Source organism: Ranitomeya variabilis, chromosome 5, assembly GCF_051348905.1.
Source record: "Ranitomeya variabilis isolate aRanVar5 chromosome 5, aRanVar5.hap1, whole genome shotgun sequence".
NCBI lineage: Eukaryota > Metazoa > Chordata > Amphibia > Anura > Dendrobatidae > Ranitomeya > Ranitomeya variabilis.
The window spans coordinates 665,992,264-666,018,606 of NC_135236.1; the positions used below are offsets into that span (position 1 = coordinate 665,992,264).

A 26,343-nucleotide genomic window follows, 5' to 3' on the forward strand; every position below is an offset into this window, starting at 1 on the left:
GTGCCTATAGAGAAGGCATGGACGCTCGCCAACCTCATGAATGGGTTTTCACATGCATGCCCAAAAAAGAAAGTGAAGGCATCAGCAAAATTAGATTTTTCCCACAAAACATAACCTTAAGGCAGGGTAGGAATGAGGGAATAGGAGACCGTATCGCAGGGGTGACTGTTTGGCGGGATGGGGCAGCTGGAAAGTTGGCCACATCCTGACTCCCTCCTACCTGTTCAATGTCCGGGCGAGGTACTTGGTTCCGCTTCTATTGGCCAAAGACGGATATTTCTTCTGTAAAAACTTGTACTCGTCCTGGATGGAGTCGGCCACGCTCTTCTTGTTATTAATATCTAGCTGACTCCTACAACACAAGTAAAAAAATAAAAAAAAAATATATATATATACAATTATTACTAATATATATTTTTATACAAATATAAAAAAATTATTTATGTATTATTTATCTATCTATCTCTCTAGATAGAGACTCTTTCGCTCGGGGCCCTCAAAAACCTGGAGCTGCCCCTGGCTTCACTGACTGTTCATTGCCGGCCGGGGGAGACTAATCAGCGACAGACGCAGTCCGGACGCAAATTGGGATTTGAACCACGCTTTGCTGATTGGTCATGGCCTCCCAGACAAATCCTGTGTATTCATTGCATTATTCTGAAATCTTAATAAATAAACTACATACATATTCTAGAATACCCGATGTGTTAGAATCGGGCCACCATCTAGTATAATATATAAGTATATATTTAATAATTTTTTTTTTGTAATATGTTTATTAAAAAAAAACAAAAAACTGCCATTCTCCCTGCCTGATGCCAACACTAGGGGGAGCTCAGGAGTCATTGGCATACTGAGCCGTCACTGAGCTCCCTCTAGTGGTGGCTGCTGAATATTCTCTTTTAAATCTATGTAGGAAATTTAGAGAACTGTATTACAAAATGTAAAAAAAAAAACAAAAAAAAAAACTCTGAAATATTAATGTACTACCTGTTGACTACTCCAATTATGCCCAGTTTCACAGGAATGACCCTCCCTAGCAGAACATCCATGGCGTCTGTACCGGCATCCATGAGGTCCAGCTTGGTGATGACGGCGAGAGTTCTTCGTCCTGGTGAAGACAAAGTTTCCCCATTATATTACTGCCTATGTAGGAAAAATTGCGCCACTCATGTCCATGGGTTGTATCCGGTATTGCAGGCTGACTGTGATTAAGTATATGGGGCCAAGGTGAAATTTTAGGCAATAGCGCTGGAGTGAAGCAGAGCGGGTTCACTTATACTTTTGGACCATCCCTTTAAAAAAAAATAAATAAAATAGGATTTCTGGGTAGAGAGACGTCCGGATCCACACGTCAGGTCTTGACTCACCGTCTGGATCGGACTCGCGGGCGATCTTCAGCGCCTCGGATGTGGCCATGTCCGTGTTGGCGGCAGTGACAGCCAGAATGATGGAGTTGGGGTTACTGATGTAGCGCAGGATGAGCTCCCGGATCTGAACCTCAATGTCCTTGGGTTGATCGCCTACAGGTACCTTATTGGTTAGATCGGAAAAATTTTTTTTTTTTAAATATGGCAGACTTCTTTCAAACAGCGCCACTACTGTCCAGTGGTTGTGTCTGGTATTGCAGCTCAGCTCCGTATAAGAGAATGGAGATGAGCTGCAATGCCTCATACGACCTGTGGACAGGGGTGGCGCTAATTATATGTTAAAAAAAAAAGGCAAGAGTTTCTAATCCTGGAAATCTATTTAAAGGGATTGCTCTCCACTACCTTTGTCATCCCAGGTAAATCCACCAGTGTCAGGTTGACGACGTTGGGAGAGAAGATCTTCAGATGGATCGGTTCTGAACTAATACCCTAGAAGAAGAAAAAAAAAAAAAAAAAAAGATACGAGTCAGCGGAAGCCTAGCCCAAAGCTTAACATTAGTAACATCCAGTTACATCTACTTGCGTTAAAGGGGACAATCGCATATGCAAATGAGGTTACAAGAGTCCAGTGGGCGGTTCCAAGATCTCCTCTTGATTGACTGCCTCAAGACGAGTCGCTGCGCATGTAAACCTGGAGTGGCGCGTGCGCAATGCTCGTTATCAAAGTAAGTACTGTGTATGTCCTGCGTCAATGTGCTGCACACCACAAAGATGAAACGGCCCAAGGCAGGAAGAGTATTGCGCATGCGCGGTAGGATCCCAGGATGAGCATGTGCAATATCTCAGAACGGAGTGACGAATGTTGAGGCGGTAAATCAAGACATGAGCGGCGGAACGGGTCGGGTTTACAGAAGAGAACCCGAGCATTTGCGGGGTGAGGACTGACCACTTGGAATAAAAATTAAATTTTCCTAGCAATTCGACCTATCGAAAGGTCATACATAAATCCCCTTAAGAGGGGGCATTTCCATCAAACAGGGTATGTATAATACAAGGATATGTGAAAGGAGTGCAGATTTGTGAATCCTCACAGTGCGCACAATGCACGCTGTCAGGATCCTACACTGCAGCCGATCTGAATACTTCCGGTCACATTCCGACTAGACAAGTGAATAGAGATAGGTGGAGAACGTCTAGTTGGCGTGTGACCTCATGAACGCAAATCACATTTCCCAGGTAAAGACTTTACTCAGAAAGCAGCGCCACTCGTCTGTGTGGCAGTGACCGGTATTGCAGTAAGTATCCATTCACAAGAATGGGGTTGAGCTGTATTGTCAGGGAGGTTTTTGATGAAAATCCAATTAAAAACATGGATTTCTTCTGAAAACAGCGCCACCCCTGTCCGTGGGTTGTGCCTGGTATTGCAGCTCAGAATGCAGCCATGTTTTTTTTTTCCCAGATCAGTATAACCCCCTTTTCAAAAGAAATTTCAGATATCCTGAAGCATTGCTGAATAAACGTTCTCTCACTTTATTATTTCCAGAAATCCTTTCCGTTTCATTCTCAATTTCTTGCCGAATTTCATCAAAGTCTGTGTAAATCTGGAAAAAATAAATAAATAAAAGGAAAAACATTTTAATATTTCCTACAATGCAGTCCTGAAAGCAGAAATAGAAGACGAAGGAGGAGAAAGAACGACGAGAGCGACATAAAGCCTTCAAGAGAGATATAGAATGTAACATTTACAAAGATAGTTGTTACCTAGCAACAGACTACAAGGTGGAATCTCGTAGTCTGTTGCTAAGAAGCAGGAGTATGAAATGAATCGTCAGATACACAGGCGTTTTCGGGTTTATTTTCCGCTCCCATACAGGAGTAATTGCATAGAGGAATGAATAAATGTCGCCCTACCTTGTTCTTCGTGTGCAGGAACTTGCCCCATTCCTCGGCATCCACCCCTGGAAAGAAAAACAGGGGTCAACCCTTCCTGTCACTATGAACATTGGTTGCTTTTAGAGGATCCGTCTGCTCTCATTTTTTTTTTGCATGTAATAAGCTGTTGGCATGATGATGTATGCGCAGAGGAGCAGCGTGAGTCATCACCATCCATCCTAGAAGCCACAGGCATTTTCCTCCATAACAAGCCGAGTCACGTGCAGAAGGAAGGAGGCTGGAAAAGGCCATGAGGATCATATATGTGTTTTATGGGCACTGCTAGGAGTGCCAGCAACTCTATGGCCTACATTAAAGGGGTCATCTGGACTAGAAGACCCCATAAATTGTCATATTAGGGACTAAAACGGGGGCTATAAAGAGCCCAGCTTTATAATGCAATAGATGGATTACAAGAGAAACTGTAATTCCCCATATGTCCTGCGGGAGTGCTGCAGGAGAATTTATCAGTTGATTTTGGTGATCAAAAAAAATACCTTCGGAGCTCTGAATGTGAAAAAACATGATTGGTCTCTATCGGAGGCCCCGAAAAACAACTAATTCATGTATTAAAGCGATAAGTGTAGTGTGACCAGGGTCTAATAACCTGATCGGTTCTCATGTGAAAACAGGAGCACAAATGACAGGATAAATCCTATATAATCCTATATAATACCGGGGACCCGTTCTGTGTACACAGGCATTATGCCGTCCATCAGTACGGACTAACTGGGGTGGGGCGGGCGACTGAGTGACCCGACACCCAGGACTGATCGCGAGGTGGCACTGATGGAGTAGGAAACGGAATGGAGAGGTGGAGATGGCGGCGGTCACTCCTGACGATGCCGCCTCCGGGAAGCCGTCACATCAATACCAGTGAAAAGCAGAACTGAGTCACTTCCGGCACACAAGGACGAGCCATGCAAGTCACACGGCCAGTATAACCCCCACCGTACAGAGGACACAAAGCAGCAAGGAGGCAGAAGGAGAAAGCAGCCGACCCTCCTCTTAAAGGGACGTTTCATCCCACCCCTTGTCTGTGACGGCAGGAACGGTGAGGAGGTCGTATGATGTTGATATATATATATATATATATATATATATATATATATATATATATATATATAATTTTTTTTTAAAACTTTTGCCATGCTTCAATAGCCTCCATGTGAGGCTAGAATAGCGGCCATACAGGTTGTCACTTGGCTTTTCTTAAAACAGACAGAACTTTGCAAGATAAGATAATCTGCCACCAGGTTTTTTCTGCCTAATCTGAGAACAGCATAAAGTAGGGGCAGAGACCCTGATTTCAGGGATGTATCACTTACAGGGCTGCTTGCTGTAGTTTTGATAAAATCAGTGTTTTAACCAGCAGGAGTTTATCACTAGAGGACTAGTAAACCTGCTGCCAGGTAGTCCGACCACACCTCCAGCACTGATTGGCAGCTTTCACAAAAAAGCTACCAATCAGTGGTGTGGGCGGGGTCATACAGAGAACTGTTACATCTGTAGCGGATAAAACAGGGATTTTATCAAAACTACAGTAAGCAGCCCAGTAAGTACCACTACCTCATACTGCTCTCAGATGGGGGTAGAAAGAACCTGGTGACAGATGCCCTTTACGGACTTGACACAAGGGAACAACTCAAGGGAGGAAATGCTTGAATAAAAGCATAGAAAGGATATATACATATATTTGAAACATGATAAACAGTGTAAAGAGGTAGAAAATAAAATGTAAAAGGCAATAAGAAGGCAGGAGGCAAAAAGAATGTAGGAGGTAAAAAGGCAAAAAAGTAGAATGCAAAAAGGAGGAAGGAGGTAAAAGGAAGAAGGCAGGATGCAAAAAGAAGAAGGCAAGAGGCAAAGAAGGTAAAAGGCAAAAAGGAAGGAGGCAAAAAGAAGGTAGGAAGCAAAAAGAAAAGTAGAATGTAAAAAGAAGAAGGCAAAAAGAAGGAAGGAGGTAAAAAGAAGGCAAAAAAGTAGAATGCAAAAAGGAGGAAGGAGGTAAAAGGAAGAAGGCAGGAGGCAAAGAGAAGAAGGCAGGAGGCAAAGAGAAGAAGGCAGGAGGCAAAGAGAAGAAGGCAGGAGGCAAAGAGAAGAAGGCAGGAGGCAAAGAGAAGAAGGCAGGAGGCAAAGAGAAGAAGGCAGGAGGCAAAGAGAAGAAGGCAGGAGGCAAAGAGAAGAAGGCAGGAGGCAAAGAGAAGACGGCAGGAGGCAAAAAAGAAGAAGGCAGGAGGCAAAAAAGAAGAAGGCAGGATGAAAAAAAGAAGAAGGCAGGATGAAAAAAAGAAGAAGGCAGCATGAAAAAAAGAAGAAGGCAGGAAGCAAAAAGAAGGCAAAAAAAGTAGGAGGCAAAAAATACCGTAGAATGTAAAAAGAAGGCAAAAAGGAAGGAGGTAAAAGGAAGAAGGTAAAAAGAAAGTAGAATGTAAAAAGAAGAAGGCAAAAAGGTATGAGGTAAAAAGTAGAAGGTAAAATGGTGGAAAGTAAAAAAAAAACAAAAACAAAGGGATAAAAACAAAGCAAAGAAAATAATTGATGTGTAGAAGAAAAATCTACATTATAAAATGTACAATATATAAAAAGCCTAAAAGAGGAAGGAGATAAGATAAGCAAATAGTGAAGTGACAGGACGCTGCGCTATCCGGGCGCTACACATGGCGATGAGGGGGCAGGTGATGGGACGGAGCACAGGACTGATACAGCCAGTGATCTATGGGGGCGTCTACATCTCATGCAGGTATAGGGGGAGGAGGAGGAGATGGAAACTGGAGACCTTTGGAGAACTGTCTTGGATTTTTCCAGGCGTCCAGGTCTGGAATCAATGGGGAGATGTGGAAAGAGAAGACAAGAGGCAGAGAATGGTTAAGTGTCGGCGCGTCATCTGCTCCGTCTACCTGACCGGGCAGCGTCCGACCGCCACAGTGGGATTACTGTAACTGACAAACCGGAAAAGAACGGCTCCCGTAAAGACCACTGCATGGGAACATCCCCAAAACTCAGCCTGGTCCTGTTCTTTAGACCCCCAGCGAGGTCTCGGCCGCTTCCCTCCCCCACTACCTCAGCATCTTATGGGTACTGCCCCTTTATAAGGTGACGGGATACCGTCCCCCACAGGGGTCCGACCCCTAAATCCTGAGGAGGAGGAGGATGCGGTGCTGGTGTGAAACCACCTCTGCACCACCTGTCATCCGGCTGACGAAGGCGCAAAGCTAAAAGCCCCCATCGTTATTAAGACAGGTGACAATGATCAGACTAAAATGGTAATACCCCTTTAAAAAAAAAAAAAAAAAAAAAAGGACCCCCAGAGACTAGACATTTCTAAGAAATTCCCCTAGGGATCAACCGCTCCTGAATTAGCAGTCGGCAATTACAGGAAATTCTTTTTCTAGCCAACCGCAAAAAAAGCTCTTACTGGAAATGGAACAGACCCATCATCTCGGAGCTCCGGCCCGGAGGGCGCCATTTATTACTCTCTCCTCCGGAGGGCGCCATTTATTGCTCTCTCCTCCGGAGGGCGCCATTTATTACTCTCTCCTCCGGAGGGCGCCATTTATTACATATGGCTGTGCAGCCGCATGCTACAGCCCTAATCACCCTCCTCTGCACCCAGAGCAATGGAAGAACAACCACTCATTACCGTTCTCCTCTCCGGAGGTTTTGCGCCGATCGTCGGAGGACACGTGAACCAGCTGGAGGATCAGGGGTCTTCTCGTCACTATCCCTGTGCCTCGGGGGAGCAGATCCCGGCCAACTAAGCTTTCTAGGACGGAGCTTTTCCCGCTGCTCTGTAGAGAAGATAAAAGACAGAGGAACCACTTAGCATAATGACACATGAGGCTCTGATAATGGGGGCCCAAATTATCACAGGGAAGGAGGAACCCCCTAAGGAGGAAGCCATCCGTTCCTCTCCTTCCAAGAGCCAGAACTTTTTATTATTATTTTCCCACCCCCATAGCTGTAAGATGGCTTGTTTTTTAGCATATAAGCAGCAATCCGAGCTTTCCTCCAGTCACTGCAGTTACACAGCCAACGCCGACCCTGTCCAGAGCGGTCTGAGCTCCTGAGCAAGCTCCAGATGGTTTTACTATCACCACCGCCTGAAACTTTACCCATTTTGCTAAAAAAGAAGCCCTCCTGTGCCTTTAAATTCATGCATGCTTCATATATAAATTACTTTTGGAGGAGTCAAGGAGGCGGGGCCTCAAGAAGGGTGCGGCCAAAATCGTCCCAAGCCAGCTTGATTGGTACCTCTAAGGTCACATGAATCCCAGCTTTCTAGTTCTGGTGCATGTGCGGTGAATTTGGGGGCCACTTGCGCCAGAAATCCCCATTTCACAGGCTATTATGTCTAAAAGCATCATGGGAAAGTAAACTGAACTACGCACTTGTCAAAAACAGATCATGCGTAGGATTCCGGCTTCGGATGACACCTTTGCTTTCTGGGACGCCAGTAAAGCCAAATGATTGGGAGGATTTGCGGCATTGCCAGTTCTTGACTATTTCCTACATTAGCTCCACCTCCTTGACTCCAGGAAGGTTATTTACATACTAACAATATGGGGATTAAAAGGCTACAAAGAGCAGATGAGGACCATTGAGGACGAGCCAACGTCTTCAGTTCTGTACGTCGATTCGTGTGGCTAAAAAAACCTACTGCTGTCTACGATAGAAAGGAGTCTGGACACGCAGAGCATCACAGCCATGATAGAAAGGAGTCTGGACACACAGAGCATCACAGCCATGATAGAAAGGAGTCTGGACACGCAGAGCATCACAGCCATGATAGAAAGGAGTCTGGACACACAGAGCATCACAGCCATGATAGAAAGGAGTCTGGACACGCAGAGCATCACAGCTATGATAGAAAGGAGTCTGGACACGCAGAGCATCACAGCTATGATAAAAAGGAGTCTGGACACGCAGAGCATCACAGCTATGATAGAAAGGAGTCTGGACACGCACAGCATCGCAGCTATGATAGAAAGGAGTCTGGACACGCACAGCATCGCAGCTATGATAGAAAGGAGTCTGGACACGCAGAGCATCGCAGCTATGATAGAAAGGAGTCTGGACACGCACAGCATCGCAGCTATGATAGAAGGGAGTCTGGACACGCACAGCATCGCAGCTATGATAGAAAGGAGTCTGGACACGCACAGCATCGCAGCTATGATAGAAAGGAGTCTGGACACGCAGAGCATTGCGGCAATTGCGAATATGTACCCGTGAGCATGTGTGCGATATAGTTTCGTCAGCCAAGGTGAGTGAGTTGACTATGCTAAAAACTATACCTAGGCACTTCAAGTCATTCCACCAATGTAATCCAAAATCTTTTATGGTCAGGGGTATTCAGCATGTCCAATTGGGTATCCGTGGAGGGGACATTACACGGCTGTTAGCCCAGAAGGAGTGTAGGTGGATCACCATTCTGGGTACTATGTCCCCTCGCGGATTGAATGAGTCCCAGGGCTTTGCCTCATTCCTCTGACCATTCCTTACCTACTTGATTTCATGTCGCCGGCATCCTGGACTGTTTCCGTCCGCCTTTTTGCTCTGTGATTTTATTTTTGGCTTTTTAATCTGATTTTAATTTTTTGCTTTTTTCTTCCTTTTCTAGTGATTAGCCATATATGTGATATATATGTTCTAACATAGTTGACATGCCCTTCAATTTAAATCTGCTGGCATTGTGGAGGACCCGTCTACAATCAACAAAACAGGCTCTTTTCGTGTTTTCGCCTATCTGGACACATTATGAAGAGTGTTTGGGACTTTAAAATGGATCCTTATTAGATTATGAGTATTTGACAATATACCTGTACTCTGACTGCTGTCTGACAAATACTCTTGTATTCCTCTATGTGTTAAATGTATTGAGCCTGTTTGTTTTTTGTTATACTTTGTTGTTATTGTAATATTATGTATCTATGTCTTGGGCTGTGTTGTCTGTGGTGTCCCGCGTTTGTGTTATCCCTACCGCCGCTGTTGCCTGTGAAGTAGCGACCTGACGCCGGTCATTCCACACTTAGCCTAGCGGTGTATGGGGCTGGCGCATGCGCGGTTCTACCGCAGATTTATATATTCTCTGATTATAGTTGTATATATTGAGTGCCCTGTTAGTAATTGTCAGTGCCTAATTCTTTTGACATAGTACCTGGTGTCATATTACATCGTTGGTGGCACCTTTGTATTATGGTGACAATGGGACATACAGGTGTAGCCATATTATACTTACCGCCCTGTCATGAATCCCAATGGCTAGGGATAGCAAGGGACAAGCAAAGTAATACAAAATATCGGACGAGCTCTAGGGTGATGGAACCTGGGCTGACCGCTGCCCTACGCCTGACAAACGCAACTAGAGATAGCCAGGGAGCGTGCCTACGTTGGTTCTAGACGCCACGCACCAGCCTAAGAGCTAACTAGTACTGCAGAGAAAATAAGACCTCACTTGCCTCCAGAGGAATGAACCCCAAAAGGTATAGTTGCCCCCCACATGTATTGACGGTGAAATGAGAGGAAGGCACACACATAGAGATGATATATATAGGTTCAGCAAATTGAGGCCCGCTGAAAACTAGAAAGCAGAACGATACAAAAGGGGTCTGAGCGGTCAGCAAAAAACCCTAATCAAAAAAACCATCCTGAGATTACAAGAACCCATGTGCCAACTCATGGCACATGGGGAGAACCTCAGTCCACTAGAGCTACCAGCTAGCATAGAGACATAATAAGCAAGCTGGACAAAAAACCAACAACTGAAAATCAGCACTTAGCTTATCCTGAAAGATCTGGGAGCAGGTAGGCAGGAACCAAACAGAGCACATCTGAATACATTGATAGCCGGCAAGGGAATGACAGAAAGGCCAGGTAAAATAGGAACCACCCAGCCTCTGATGGACAGGTGGAAACCAAAGGCCGCAACCCACCAAAGTCACCCAGTACCAGCAGTAACCACCAGAGGGAGCCCACAAACAGAATCCACAACAGTACCGCCCCCTTGAGGAGGGGTCACCGAACCCTCACGAGAACCCCCAGGGCGATCAGGGTGAGCTCTATGGAAGGCGCGGACCAAATCAGTCGCATGAACATCGGAGGCGACCACCCAGGAATTATCCTCCTGACCATAACCCTTCCACTTAACCAAATACTGGAGTTTGCGTCTGGAAACACGAGAATCCAAGATCTTCTCAACAACATACTCCAATTCTCCCTCCACCAGCACCGGAGCAGGAGGCTCAACCGAAGGAACAACGGGCACCTCATACCTCCGCAACAACGACCGATGGAACACATTATGAATAGCAAACGATGCTGGGAGATCCAAACGAAAAGATACAGGGTTAAGAATCTCCGAGATCCTATAAGGACCGATGAACCGAGGCTTGAACTTAGGAGAAGAGACCTTCATAGGGACAAAACGAGAAGACAACCATACCAAATCCCCAACAAGAAGTCGGGGACCCACGCGGCGACGGCGATTAGCAAACTGCTGAGTCTTCTCCTGAGATAACTTCAAATTGTTTTATCCGCACCAGATTATACGCACCACGAAGATCTATTTTAGTGAACCACCTAGCCCCCTTAATGCGAGCAAACAAATCAGTCAATAATGGCAATGGATACTGATATTTGACTGTAATCTTATTCAGAAGGCGATAATCTATACAAGGCCTCAGGGAACCATCTTTTTTGCCACGAAAAAAAAACCTGCTCCCAGAGGGGACGAAGATGGACGAATATGTCCCTTTTCCAAGGACTCCTTAATATAATTCCGCATAGCAGTATGCTCTGGCAGTGACAGATTAAATAAACGACCCTTAGGGAACTTACTGCCAGGAATCAATTCTATAGCACAGTCACAATCCCTATGAGGAGGGAGCGAATTGAGCTTAAGCTCCTCAAAAACATCGCTATAGTCAGACAAAAACTCAGGGATCTCAGAAGGAGTAGATGAAGCGATTGAAATCGGAGGTGCATCATCATGAACCCCCTGACATCCCCAGCTTAACACAGACATTGTTTTCCAGTCCAGGACAGGATTATGAGTTTGTAACCATGGCAGACCAAGCACTAGTACATCATGTAAATTATACAGTACAAGGAAGCGAATCACCTCCTGATGAACGGGAGTCATGCGCATGGTCACTTGTGTCCAATACTGCGGCTTATTCATAGCCAATGGTGTAGAGTCAATTCCCTTCAGAGGGATAGGAACTTCCAGAGGCTCCAGACTAAAACCGCAGCGTTTAGCAAATGACCAATCCATAAGACTCAGGGCAGCGCCTGAATCCACATAGGCATCGACGGAAATGGAAGACAGTGAAAAAATCAGAGTCACAGACAAAATGAACTTAGGCTGCAGAGTACCAATGGCAAAAGATTTATCAACCCTTTTTGTGCGTTTAGAGCATGCTGATATAACATGAGCTGAATCACCACAATAAAAACACAATCCATTTTTCCGCCTATAATTTTGCCGTTCACTTCTGGACTGAATTCTATCACATTGCATAGTCTCAGGTGCCTGTTCAGAAGACACCGCCAACTGGTGCACGGGTTTGCGCTCCCGTAAACGCCGATCAATCTTAATGGCCATAGCCATCGACTCATTCAGACCTGTAGGCGTAGGGAACCCCACCATAATATCCTTAATGGCCTCGGAAAGACCATTTCTGAAGTTTGCAGCCAGGGCGCACTCGTTCCACTGAGTAAGCACCGACCATTTCCGAAATTTTTGACAATATATTTCCGCTTCATCATGCCCCTGAGAGAGGGCTAATAAAGCCTTTTCAGCCTGAATCTCCAGGTTGGGTTCCTCATAGAGCAATCCCAATGCCAGAAAAAACGCATCCACATTGAGCAATGCAGGATCCCCTGGTGCCAATGCAAATGCCCAATTCTGAGGGTCGCCCCGCAGGAAAGATATTACAATCTTGACCTGTTGAGCAGGGTCTCCAGAGGAGCGAGATTTTAAAGAAAGAAACAATTTACAATTGTTCCTGAAATTCAGGAAGGTAGATCTATCTCCAGAAAAGAACTCTGGAATAGGAATTCTAGGTTCAGACATGGGAGTGTGAACAACAAAATCCTGTATGTTTTGAACTTTTGCCGCGAGATTACTCAGGCTGGAAGCCAAACTCTGGACATCCATGTTAAACAGCTAATATCAGAGCCATTCAAGGGTTAAGAGGAGGTAAGAAGCAGCTAGACAGCAATTAAGGGCTAGGCAGCAAAACTCTGAAGGGAAAAAAAAAAAAAAAAAAATTCCCTTAAACACTTCTTTTTCTCCTGCTTCAGCCCAAACAATTAACACTTTGTAGGCCGGCTATACTGTCATGAATCCCAATGGCTAGGGATAGCAAGGGACAAGCAAAGTAATACAAAATATTGGACGAGCTCTAGGGTGATGGAACCTGGGCTGACCGCTGCCCTACGCCTGACAAACGCAACTAGAGATAGCCAGGGAGCGTGCCTACGTTGGTTCTAGACGCCACGCACCAGCCTAAGAGCTAACTAGTACTGCAGAGAAAATAAAGACCTCACTTGCCTCCAGAGGAATGAACCCCAAAAGGTATAGTTGCCCCCTCACATGTATTGACGGTGAAATGAGAGGAAGGCACACACATAGAGATGATATATATAGGTTTAGCAAATAGAGGCCCGCTGTAAACTAGAAAGCAGAAAGATACAAAAGGGGACTGAGCGGTCAGCAAAAAACCCTAATCAAAAAACCATCCTGAGATTACAAGAACCCATGTGCCAACTCATGGCACATGGGGAGAACCTCAGTCCACTAGAGCTACCAGCTAGCATAGAGACATAATAAGCAAGCTGGACAAAAAACCAACAACTGAAAATCAGCACTTAGCTTATCCTGAAAGATCTGGGAGCAGGTAGGCAGGAACCAAACAGAGCACATCTGAATACATTGATAGCCGGCAAGGGAATGACAGAAAGGCCAGGTAAAATAGGAAACACCCAGCCTCTGATGGACAGGTGGAAACCAAAGGCCGCAACCCACCAAAGTCACCCAGTACCAGCAGTAACCACCAGAGGGAGCCCACAAACAGAATCCACAACACCGCCCGCTGTTTCACTCTGCCGTGCTCGCACCTCATTGCGTTCTATTGCCTCCTCCCTGATTGGTTGTCTGCGTGTTGGTGGCTGGCGTCAGTCACCCCACGTGGTCTTACCATGGGGCGGAGTCATGGAGGCGCTGTGTTCTGCGGCCGCGTCAGTAGTGAGCATGCGTGGTTGGTCTTTAGGTATTTGCTTGTTCTGTATCAGGTGACTCTGCATGCTTAGTATAAAGGGAGGGATTTTGCAAGCTTTAAGCCACGCCCCCTGAAGAAGGTGATCTCGCACCGAAACGTGCGTTGGGGAGTGGGTCCCGGAACGTTTGAACCAGCACTAATATGGGTAACTAACTACTTTCTGACTATGCAGAGCATCACAGCTACTGTATGATAGAAAGGAGTCTGGACACGCAGAGCATCACAGCTATGATAGAAAGGAGTCAGGACACGTAGAGCATCTCAGTTATGATAGAAAGGAACATGCGCTTATGAGCTGCATGTGTACCAACTTAAGTGAAGCTCAGTTTTTGTATTTCTTTGTATTATTGCATTCTGTGCAAGCCGGGGTGTGGCCTCCCTTTTTCTGAGCTAGAGATTGTATATAAGGCTTCCCCAGACTGGTGTTTCACTGGTTGGGCCCGGTTCTTTTGTTTGCCCTTATTTACACTGAGGTCAACATTGACACATGGTAAGGTTTTAATATTAGACACTGTAGGACCGTCCTGATCAGAGTTACCTTGTCGTGGTGGGATGGCTTTTATGCTATTTTTCATCAAAAACAGTATTACTAAAAACTCTTATTTAAATGCGCTTTTTATTTACTTAGTTACAGCAGGGTTTTTGCTATTTTTTTTTCTCTTGTAGGTTTTATATGATGGAAAGGAGTCAAGGGGCACACAGCATCGCAGCTATGATAGAAAGGAGTCCAGACATGCAGAGCATCACAGCTATGATAGAAAGGAGTCCAGGGGCGTAACTACCGCGGTCGCCAGTGCGACCGGGCCTGGCAGGTCAGAGGCACCCAACACCATGTTGCAGTGCAGGAGATTCCTCCTGCACGGCAACAGTACGAGGCGTATCTAGGGGGAGGGGGCAGCCGGGGCACGTGAGACAGGAAGCAGCTCCAGTCATCATGGTGAGACTGTCAGCTTCTGCTCTGCAGCCCCGGGACAGAAGGTGAGAGCAGGGGGGAGGTGCGGGACAGAGCCTCTTTAGTCAGGAGAAGCTGAGGAGCTGCAGCCGATTCACATCAGCCACCCCTGTACCAGAGAGGAGATTGTGAGTTGTGTATATGAGCTGGTATCTGGTTGGTGTGTGTGTGTGTGTGTGTGTGTGTGTGTGTGTGTGTGTGTGTGTGTGTGTGTGTGTGTGTGTGAGTGAGTGAGTGTGTGTGTGCGTGCGCAATATCTGTAGTGTGTGTGTGTGTGTGTGTGATATCTGTAGTATGTGTGTGTGATATCTGTAGTATGTGTGTGTGTGATATCTGTAGAGTGTGTGTGTGATATCTGTAGAGTGTGTGTGTGATATCTGTAGAGTGTGTGTGTGATATCTGTAGAGTGTGTGTGATATCTGTAGAGTGTGTGTGTGATATCTGTAGAGTGTGTGTGTGATATCTGTAGAGTGTGTGTGTGATATCTGTAGAGTGTGTGTGTGATATCTGTAGAGTGTGTGTGTGATATCTGTAGAGTGTGTGTGTGATATCTGTAGAGTGTGTGTGTGATATCTGTAGAGTGTGTGTGTGATATCTGTAGAGTGTGTGTGTGATATCTGTAGAGTGTGTGTGTGTGTGTGTGATATCTGTAGAGTGTGTGTGTGTGTGTGTGATATCTGTAGTATGTGTGTGTGTGTGTGTGATATCTGTAGTATGTGTGTGTGTGTGTGTGATATCTGTAGTATGTGTGTGTGTGTGTGTGTGTGTGTGTGTGTGTGTGTGTGTGTGTGTGTGTGTGTGTGTGTGTGTGTGTGTGTGTGTGTGTGTGATATCTGTAGTGTGTGTGTGATGTGTGTGTGTGTGATATCTGTAGTGTGTGATGTGTGTGTGATATCTGTAGTTGTGTGTGTGTGCGATATCTGTAGTGTGTGATGTGTGTGTGATATCTGTAGTATATGTGTGTGTGTGTGTGTGGCAGGGGCGTAATTACCACAGTCGCAGCGGTCGCCGCTGCAAGCAGCTCTGGCAGGTCAGGGGCCCGTGTGTCCCCTTGAGCCCGTCTCCCTTGTCCCCTTATGCTTGTGTCCCTTGTCCCCGTGTGCCAGTCTCCCTTGCCCATTAGTCCCTGTGTGTCCCCATGTGCCTGTCTCCTTTGTCCCCTTGTGCTTGTGTCAGTCTCCCTTGCCCACTAGTCCTTGTGTGTCAGTCTCCCTTTCCCACTTGTCCCTGTGTCCCCTTGTACTTGTATCCCTTGTCCACTAGTCCCCGTGTGCCCCTTGTGTCAGTCTCCCTTGCCAACTTGTCCCCGTGTGCCCCTTGTGTCAGGCTCCCTTGCCCACTAGTCCCCTTGTGTCAGTCTCCCTTGCCCACTAGTCCCCTTGTAACCTTCTCCCCTGCCTCCTAGCCCCCATGTGTCCCCTTGTGCCTGTCTTCCTTGCTCCCTAGCCCCCCTATGTTACCCTTGTGCCTGTCTCACCTAGCCCCCTTGTGCCCTCTCCCCTGCCCCCTCGTCACCATTTGCTCGTGTCTCTCACTGACCCTGTATGGAGGGGCTGCATTATACTATGAGGGGGGCTGCGTTGTATTCTATGGGGTTTACATTGAGGTGTATGGCAGGGCTGCAGGGGGGTGGCCCCATTTGGAAGTTCGCACCGGGGCCCATAACTTTGTAGTTACGCCACTGAAGGAGTCAGAACAAGCAGAGCATCACAGCTATGATAGAAAGGAGTCCAGACAGGCAGAGCATCACAGCTATGATAGAAAGGAGTCAGAACAAGCAGAGCATCACAGCTATGATAGGAGTCAGGACACACAGAGCATCAGAGCTATGATAGGAGTCAGGACACACAGAGCATCACAGCTATGCTAGAAAGGAGTTAGGACAAGCAGAGCATCACAGCTATGATAGAAAGGAGTCGGGACACGCACAGCATCACAGCTATGCTAGAAAGGAGTCAGGGCCCACGCAGCATTGCAGCTATGATAGAAAGGAGTCAGGGTGCAAGACATCATAGCTAAAATAAAAATGTGACAGGAGGCGCAGAGTATTGCAGCTATGATAGAAAGTAGTATGAGCGCATACAGCGTCGCAGCTAAGATAGAAATGCGACAGGAGGGTCAGATCACAGCAGCTATGATAAAATAAGAGTAATGGCAAACAGCTACGATAGAAAGGAGTCAGGGTGTACACAGCTTCGCAGCTATGACTGAAAGGAGTCAGGGCGAACAGCTATGACTGAAAAGGGTCAGGATGCACACAGCATCACAACTATGAATGAAAGGAGTCTGGACATGCAGAGCATCGCAGCTATGATAGAAAGGAGTCAGGGCACGCAGAGCATCACAGCTATGATCGGAAAGAGTCAGGACACACAGAGCATTGCAGCTTGCCATTTATGTTGCTGTGTAGCCGAAGGCCAGTCAGACAAATGACGGTAACCTAAGGCGATCTTAATCACAGACAATCCCTTTAAGGCCTCACATGTCGTTACGTAGATGGAGACAGGTCAGGGCTGTGATATAAATGGTTCGGGCCGAGGCAGACTCTCTCCAGACACCAGTAATAATCTACTTGATTAGTCACACGGCGGAGGAGTCCGTCACCTTGTGAGGGTCACGAGGAATCCTCCTCCCATGTCAGTCACAGCCTCAGCGCCGGGCCTCTCCGCTGACAAGACAAGAGCCCGAGGCAACAACTGCCTGATGTGAGCGGCCCGTCACCTGCAGGTCGTACACAGAAGTGACACCCAGAAAAAGAGAGGGATAGAAGGATTGGGGTCCGATCACACGTCAGAGGGCATCTACGGTCTGATGGATACAACCTATAGCAATTTAGACACGGCTGGCAAAAAAAAAAAAAAAAAAACACCCTTAAAGGGGGGGGGGTGGGTGTCTTAAAGGGGGTGATGTCTGGATTTTAATCTGTCCGCTTCTAAGAGAAAGAGTCGGCAGACAAGTCCCTGACCCGGCTCACAATTTAGAAATTTCTTCTTATGATGTCTGCTAAAAATCCTACAAAGTGGGAGCAGTGAAGGCATCGGGGGTCCTGGGGAAAGGAGAAGGGGAAGGAGTGATCTGCACATAACCATTTCATGGGGGGGGGGGGGGGGGGGGGTCTGCATGGCACCAATCAAGGAGGGGAAGAAGGGGATCCGCGTGGCACCAATCGAGGGCAGAAGGATCTGCGTGCCAACAATGGGGGGGTAGGAGAAGGAGGATCTGCGTGGCACCAATCGAGGGGGGAGAAGTAGGATCTACGTGGTATCAATCAAGGGAAGGGGTGATCTGCACGGCTCCATTCAGGAAGGGGAAGGAGGAGGATCCGTGTGGCACCAATCGAGGGGGGAGAAGGAGCTGCGTGGCACCAACCGAGAGAGAAAAGAAGGATCTGTGTGGCACCAATCGGAGGGGGAAAGAGGAGCATCTATATGGCACCAATCGGGGGGAGAAGAAGGATCTGCGTAGCATATTTCATGAGGGAGGTAGTTCCGCGTCGTACCGATCGGGGGGGGGGATCTGCACGGCACCAGTCAGGCAGGGGATGAAAGGGCTCCGCATGGCAGAAGGATCTGCGTGGCACCAATCGATGGACGGAGAAGGATCTGTGTGGCACCAATCGAGGAGGGAGAAGGATCTGCGTGGCACCAGGCAAAAGGGAAAAAGAAGAATCTACATAGCACCAATCGAAGGAGGAGAAGGATCTGCGTGGCACCAATCGAGGGGGAAAAGGAGGATCTGTGTGGCACCAATAAAGGGGGAAAAGGAGGATCTGCGTGGCACCAATCAAGGTAAGGGGTGATCTGCACGGCACCAATCGAGGGGGGGGGGGGGAGAAGGATCTGCGTGGCACCAATCGAGGGGAAAAGGAGAATCTGCATGGCACCAATCGAGGGAGAAGGAACTGCGTGGCACCAATCGAGGGAGGAGAAGGATCTGAGTGGCACCAATCGAGGGCGAATAGGAGGATCTGCGTGGCACCAATAAAGGGGGAAAAGGAGGATCTACATGGCACCAATCAAGGGAAGGGGTGATCTGCATGGCTCCATTCAGGAAGGGGTAGGAGGATCTGCGTGGCATCAATCGAGGGGGGAGGGGGGAGAAGAAGGATCTGCGTGGCACCAATCGAGGGGGAAAAGGAGAATCTGCATGGCACCAATCGAGGGAGAAGGAACTGCGTGGCACCAATCGAGGGAGGAGAAGGATCTGAGTGGCACCAATCGAGGGAAGAGAAGGATCTGAGTGGCACCAATCAAGGGGAGGGGGAGAAGAAGGAGCTGCGTGGCACCAATCAAGGGGGAAGGAGGAGGATCTGCATGGCACCAATCGAGAGGGAAAAGAAGGATCTGTGTGGCACCAATCGGAGGGGGAAGGAGGAGCATCTATATGGCACCAATCGGGGGGAGAAGGATCTGCGTGGCATATTTCAGGAGGAGGGAGGTAGTTCAGCGTCGCACCGATCGGGCGAGGGGGGAGATCTGCACGGCACCAGTCAGGCAGGGGATGAAAGGGCTCCGCATGGCAGAAGGATCTGCGTGGCATCAATCGAGGGGGGAGAAAGATCTGCGTGGCACCAATCGAGGGGGAAGGACGAGGATCTGTGTGGCACCAATCGAGGGGGGAAAGGTTCTGCGTGGCACCAATGACAGGGGGGAGAAGAAGGATCTGCGTGGCACATTTCATGAGGGGTAACTCCATGTGGCACCAATCGGGAGTGGGGGAATCAGCATGGCACTAGTCGGGCAGGGGATGAACGGGATCCGCGTGGCAGAAGGATCAATGTGGCACCAATGGGGGTAGAAGTAGGATCTGCGTGGCACCAATGGGGGGGGGGGGGGGAGATGAGGATCGGCGTGGCCCCAATCGGAGGAGGGAGACGAGGTTCTGGGTGGCACCAATCGGAGGGGGAAGGAGGAGGGGGTATTTCCGCGTAGCACCAATCAGGGGGGGTGGGGGGGTGGGGATCTGCACTGCACCAATCAAGGGCAGAAGGATCTGCGAGGCACCAATCGAGGGGGAAGAAGAAGGATCTGCGTGGTACCATTCGGAGAGGGAAGGACAAGGATCTGCATGGCCCAATTGTGGGGGGGGGGGGGGTAGACGAGGACCTACATGGCACCAATCGAAGGGGGAAGGAGGAGGATCTGCGTGGCACATTTCATGAGGAGGGGGTAGTTCCTCGTGGCACCAATCAGTGGAGGGGGGGTTGTGCATGGCACCAGTCGGGCAGGGGATGAAAGGAATCTGCGTGGCACCAATCAAGGGCAGAAGGATCTGTGTGGCACCAATGGGGTAGGAGAAGGAGAATCTGCGTGGCACCAATCGAGGGGGGAGAAGAAGGATCTGCGTGGCACCAATTAAGGAGGAAGAAGAAGGATCTGCGTGGCACCAATTGAGGAGAAAGAAGAAGGATCTGCGTGGCACCAATCGAAAGGGGAGAAGGATCAGCATGGCACCAATCGAAAGGGGAAGCAGAAGAATCTGCATAGCCGCAATCGAGGGGGGAGAAGAAGGATCAGCGTGGCATCATTCAGAGGGGGAAGGACGAGGATCTGTGTGGTACCAATCGGAGGGAGGACGAAGATCTGTGTGGCCCAATCGAGGGGGGGGGGGGGGGGGGGAGACGAGGATCTGCGTGGCACCAATCAGGGCAGAGGATGAGGATCTGCGTGGCACCAGTCGGAGGGGGAAGGAGGATCTGCGTGGCACCAATTGGGGGGACAAGGATCTGCGTGGCACCAATCGGGAGGGAAGGAGGATCTGCGCCGCTCATTTCATGAGGGGAGATTTGCACAGCACCAGTTGGGCAGGGGATGAAGGTGATCCACGTGGCACCAATCGAGGGCAGAAGGATCTGTGTGGCACCAATCGAGGGGGGAGAAGAAGGATCCACGTGGCAAAAATGGTGGGGGGGGGGGAGGATGAGGATCAGTGTGGCACCAATGGTGGGTGGGGGGACGAGGATCTGCATGGCATCAATGGTGGGGGGGACGAGGATCTGCGTGGCACAAATGGTGGGGGGGAGGATGAGGATCTGTGTGGCACCAATAGACAACCCCTTTACCGGATTAGCAAATGGTCACTATTATAATAGAGCATCACCAGCTATTTTTGAAGCAAAGGACCAATGAGATCACTAAAGCACTTTTTATTTTTTTTACTATTTCATCCTATTTGGATGTTTCCAGAACATTATATGGTAAAAAGCCCCAATGTGGTGATGGCGGAGGAACAATAATGCGGTTATGGCTCCTGGAAAAGGGCAAACGGTGAAAGGGAAGTGACACACATATACCTGGATAGCCCTGGGGGAATCTTCCACAGCCCGACTCCCCCGGCCCCTGCCCCTGGGGGAGCCCTCCACAGCCCCCCCCCCCCGGCCCCTGCCCCTGGGGGAGCCCTCCACAGCCCCCTGACTCTGGGGGAGCCCTCCACAGCCCCCTGACTCTGGGGGAGCCCTCCACAGCCCCCTGACTCTGGGGGAGCCCTCCACAGCCCCCTGACTCTGGGGGAGCCCTCCACAGCCCCCTGACTCTGGGGGAGCCCTCCACAGCCCCCTGACTCTGGGGGAGCCCTCCACAGCTCCCCGGCCCCTGTCCCTGGGGGAGCCCTCCGCAGCCCCCCGGCCCATGTCCCTGGGGGAGCCCTCCGTAGCGCCCCGGCCCCTGTCCCTAGGGGAGCCCTCCACAGCCCCCCCCCCGGCCCCTGTCCCTAGGGGAGCCCTCCACAGCCCCCCCCCCCCCCCCCGGCCCCTGTCCCTAGGGGAGCCCTCCACAGCCCCCCCCCCGGCCCCTGTCCCTAGGGGAGCCCTCCACAGCCCCCCCCCCCCGGCCCCTGTCCCTAGGGAAGCCCTCCACAGCCCCCCCCGGCCCCTGTCCCTAGGGGAGCCCTCCACAGCCCCCCCCCGGCCCCTGTCCCTAGGGGAGCCCTCCACAGCCCCCCCCCCCCGGCCCCTGTCCCTGGGGGAGCCCTCCACAGCCCCCCCCCGGCCCCTGTCCCTGGGGGAACCCTCCACAGCCCCCCCCCCCCGGCCCCTGTCCCTAGGGGAGCCCTCCACAGCCCCCCCCCGGCCCCTGTCCCTGGGGGAGCCCTCCACAGCCCCCCCCCGGCCCCTGTCCCTGGGGGAGCCCTCCACAGCCCCCCGGCCCCTGTCCCTGGGGGAGCCCTCCACAGCCCCCCGGACCCTGTCCCTGGGGGAGCCCTCCACAGCCCCCCGGCCCCTGTCCCTAGGGGAGCCCTCCACAGCCCCCCCCCGGCCCCTGTCCCTGGGGGAGCCCTCCACAGCCCCCCCCCCGGCCCCTGTCCCTGGGGGAGCCCTCCACAGCCCCCCGGCCCCTGTCCCTGGGGGAGCCCTCCACAGCCCCCCGGACCCTGTCCCTGGGGGAGCCCTCCACAGCCCCTGACTCTCATGGAGCCCTCCGCAGCCCCCGGCCGCTCTCCATGGTATAACATAGGACTGCTTCATCTCTATGGGATGTTATGGGTCATACCAATGTCACGCCCACCGCCTGTCAATACTGAAGCTCCCCCTGTCACCTCACCCTTGGTCTCGCCCCTGCAGCCGTTACGGGGCGCCCCACTTCCCCGCACTCACCTGGGTCCCCACCACCACGATCTGCGGCAGCTGGATGACGTCGGACCCCACCGTGTTGAACACGTCCTGCAGCTTGTTGATTACCGGGATGAGCGCCTCCATGGCTCAGGCCTGTACCGGGGCGATGAATGGAGGGGACAGGAGAGAGGGGGCGGCCGCTGCGCTCCACCGCCGGCACCTCCGCTAAGCAACCATTGACCCGGCCCACAAGCCTTTGCGGCAGGGAGTAGGCGCGGAAAAGAAAAAAATGTAACTACGCATGCGCTGAACTCAAAGCACGGCGGGAATTGTAGTCCGTACAAAGATATAGACGGATACGCAGAGTATGTATTTGTACTTGGTGGCCTGGATAAATACTGCCTGGTGAAAATGTGAGTAACAATGTGTGTTTTTTCCAATTACAAGGGGTTAATTGATTGTATCGGTAAGGATATTTGCCAATAATAAACATGGCGTCGGGAGGGGCAGGCGACCGGAAGTGCGTCAGGAGTAAACCGGAAGTTGTCGTCTGAGAGGTCCCTGACAGTGACATTGGGCAGGAGAGACGTGACAGAGCTGACAGATAGCAGGAGCTCCCGCCCTGCGGCTCACTGCGGGGAGACCCCCGTACTAGGGGCTCAGAGAAGCCCCCATAGAGGGAGCACAGCACTTCTCCCATAGAGCTTACTTATGGGTTAACCCTTTCCACTACTGCAATTTTTTTTATTTTTTTTTAAATTTTCTATATTTTTCCATCCTTAAATTCCAAATTTTGTGATATCGCAGAAAAATTGCAGTTCCGCCACTGTTTTTTCTTTTTTTTTTTTTTTTTACAAAAATATCCTGGTGACGCTATTCTTCTCCGGGACGGTGCGACCACGGCGATCCCAAATGTATTTTTTTTATTTTAGTGTTGAAAAAAAAATCCACACTTTTTTTTTTTTTTTTTTAGAAAAATGTGGTTTATGTTGTGATTTTCTAAGACTCTGAATGTTTTTGTTTTTCCCTTGATGGAGCTGCAGGAGCGCTTGTATCGTGGGGCGAGCCGAGCGGGGTTTTTTTTTAAATACCGTTTTGGGCTACATGTCATTTTTGGGGGGGTTGATTTTTACTGCAATTTTTTGCAGAAGTGCAACCGATAAATGATAATTCTGTCATTTGTGTTTTTGTTTTTTTCTTGTTCTTTATGGTGTTTACCACCCAAGTGAAATAATACTTTTTCATAGATCAGATTTTTATGGTCGCAGCGATATCAAATGTTTATTTAGTTTTGTTTGTTTTTTTTCAAAGGGGAGATTTATATTTTTAAAGTTATATATATATATATTTAAAAAAAAATCCTAAAACCTGCGGTCATCTCATCACTTGTTCTACATACTGCAATATCACGGTATTACGCTATTGCTCTCTTCTACGGAGCTTGCAGGATAACTCACAAGGGATTGAGGCTTCACCCAAGGGTGAGAATTGGGGCCTCAGCCTGGGGTGGGGATTGGGGCTTCAGTCGGGGGTGGGGGATTGGGGCTTCAGTCGGGGGTGGGGGATTGGGACTTCAGCTGGGGGTGGCGATTTGGGCTTCAGCTGGGGGGTGGCGATTGGGGCTTCAGCAGGCCCCTAGTTGCCTTGGCCACATGTAACTGTGCAGTGAAAGAAGGATATCTGAATGGACAACTTACAACAAAATACAAAAAAAAAAGTCTTTAATATAGAATCCCACCCCAGTAGTTTTATGCAGAGAGATTGACATCCCTATGTGATCAGTGTTTCATCCGCATTGCACTTATTTCCACTCTTCAGAATGATGTAACAGTGAAGCAATGTCGTCTGTAGACAATACCAGTAGTAGCGAGTCTGTGCCGCTCTGCAAGGTAATCATTGGGCAAATACAGAAGTGGACACAATTTTTTTTTTTTTTTAATAGCTTAAAGTTCATCTGTCATTTCCGTTAACTCGTTCAAATAAGCCGTCGTGTGTACATGGTGAATACCGAGGCCATACTAGGACTTGTATCCTGCATTTGTCACCAGGTTTCCCCTCAGTTGTCTCTGAGCTAGTGGGTAGAGACTATGTGCTATGATGCTACACAGACACGAGGGAATCCTGCTCTCCTGTCTCTATGTAATATATGTTCTGAAGCAGGCATGGAGGATATTATACAGCAGTACTGAGTAGTGTACCTGTGAATCCAGATAGCGGCAGAATGTGTGACATTATACAGCATTACTAAGCAGCGTAACTGTGAATCCAGATAGCAGCAGCATGTATAACATTATACAGTACTGAGCAATGTAACTGTGAATCCAGCTCTGGGGTGAGATAAAATACTAGAAATCAACAGCCACAAACTATGTATTTCTCCGTCTCTAATTCTGCTCCTCCTCACTTTCCTACTGTTAGGCAATCTATTTTTACAGGTGGAGCGGCCCTTTTACGTTTTTTTGTGACGGCTTTGCTTTTTGTGTGCGTTACATGACAGTTTCAGGCTCCAAAACCGGAGCTGTCGGCGTCATCACAGAAACACGTGGATTCAGCAGCTGCACAATTAAGGCTCACTCTTATGTATTTCAAGACTGTAAGTTACTGCGGGCACGCCCGAAAGGATGAGCCAAAAATAGGAGAAAAGGCATCCATCGCATTACTCACGCAGGGCGCATTAAGTCCCACAAGAAAATAACATATATATATATATACTCACCAATCAGCCATAATATTAAAACCACCAACAAGGAAAGGAAATAGCACTGATGTGACAGCGGTAATGTCACCTGACAGGTGGGATTTATAAGGCAGAGAGTGAACAGTCAGTTCTTGAAGTTGATGTATTAGAAGCAGGAAAAATGAGTTTTCGGATCAAAATGACCAAGGACCAAACTGTGATGTCCACATGTCAGAAGACCTCCAAATCAGCAGGTCTTGTGGAGTGTTCCTTGTATACAGCGGGTCTTGCGAAGTGTCCGCTGTATGTGGCGGGTCTTGGGTGTTTTTGGTGTATGGCCCGTCTTGTGGGGTGTATCCGGCGGGTCTTGAGGAGTGTTCCCGATATATATGTCGTGTCTTGTAGAATGTTCGCTGTATGTGGCGGGTCTTGGGTGTTTCTGGTGTATGGCAGGTCTTGTGGGGTGTTCCCGGTATACGGCGTGTCTTGTGGAGTGTTCCCGGTATATGTCGTGTCTTGTTGAGTGTTCTCAATATATGGTGGGTCTTGTGGGGTGTACCCGGTATGCGGCGGGTCTTGTGGGGGTGTACCCGGTATGCGGCGGGTCTTGTGGGGTGTTCCCGGTATATGTCGTGTCTTGTTGAGTGTTCTCAATACACGGTGGGTCTTGTGGAATGTTCCCTGTGTGTGGCCAGTCTTGGGTGTTTCTGGTGTATGGCTGGTCTTATGGAGGGTTCCCAGTATACGACAGGTGTTAGCCGTATACGACGAGACTTGGGTGTTCCCGGGAAACGGCGGGTCTTGTGGAGTTTTCCCTGTTTGTGGCAGGTCATGGGTGTTTCTGGTGTATGGTCGGTCTTGTGTGGTGCTCCCGATATTCGGCAGGTCTTGTGGAGTGCTCCTAGTGTGCGGCGGGTGTTACTGCTACACGGTGAGCCTTGGGTGTTCCCTGTATGTGGCAGGTCTTGGGTGTTTCTGGTGTAAGGTGGGTGTTACCGGTATGTGGCGAGTCTTGTAGGGTGTTCCCGGTATACGACTGGCCTTGTGGGATATTCCCAGTATGGCGGGCCTTGGGTGTTTCCGGTATTCGGCAGGTCTTGTTGAGTGTTCCTGGTGTTCGGCTGGTGTTACCGGTATATAATGATTTTTGTAAGGGTGCTCCCGATATATGGCAAGTTTTGTGGAGTGTTCCTGGTGTACGGCGGGTGTTCCCAGGATATGTTGGGTCTTCTGGAGTGTTCCTTGTTTGTGGCAGGTCTTGGGTGTTTATGGTGTATGACTGGTCTTGTGGGGTGTTTCCAGTATTCACAGGTCTTGTAGAGTGTTCCTGGGGTATGTCGGGTGTTACTGGTATATAGCAAGTCTTGTGGGGTGTTCCCCATATACGGAAGGTCTTGTGGGATGTTCCTGGTATACAGGTCTTGTGGAATGTTCGCTGTATGTGGCAGGTGTTGGGTGTTTCTGTTGTACGGTGAGTGTTACCGGTATACAGCATGTCTTGGGTGTTTCTGGTATACGACGGGTGTTACTATGGGATATTCCCGGTATGCGGCAGTTTTTGGCCTTCGCGATAGATGGCA

At 49.2% G+C, this 26,343-nt stretch overlaps 1 protein-coding gene across 6 annotated transcripts in view; it reads right to left on the minus strand.

Moving 5' to 3' along the window:
• The window catches only part of DNM1L (dynamin 1 like), a 38,579-nt gene extending 16,150 nt beyond the window's left edge, over positions 1–22,429 (minus strand). For 4 of the 6 annotated variants that reach the window (XR_013215937.1, XR_013215938.1, XM_077266661.1 and 1 more), the window contains exons 1-9: positions 22,129–22,382; positions 6,946–7,093; positions 6,082–6,120; positions 3,282–3,328; positions 2,900–2,971; positions 1,773–1,859; positions 1,371–1,533; positions 991–1,111; positions 221–352 (exon numbers count right to left, since the gene is read on the minus strand). Coding sequence is in view for 4 of the 6 variants with exons in the window: in XM_077266661.1 (XP_077122776.1) it covers positions 221–352; positions 991–1,111; positions 1,371–1,533; positions 1,773–1,859; positions 2,900–2,971; positions 3,282–3,328; positions 6,082–6,120; positions 6,946–7,093; positions 22,129–22,230 (911 nt within the window). In the remaining 2 variants the exon portion in view is untranslated. Of the gene's footprint in view, positions 1–220; positions 353–990; positions 1,112–1,370; positions 1,534–1,772; positions 1,860–2,899; positions 2,972–3,281; positions 3,329–6,081; positions 6,121–6,945; positions 7,094–22,128 lie in introns of all 6 variants that reach the window. The other 2 variants (XM_077266660.1, XM_077266662.1) reach the window with 2 other exon arrangements.
• Positions 22,430–26,343: the final 3,914 nt, after the last annotated feature.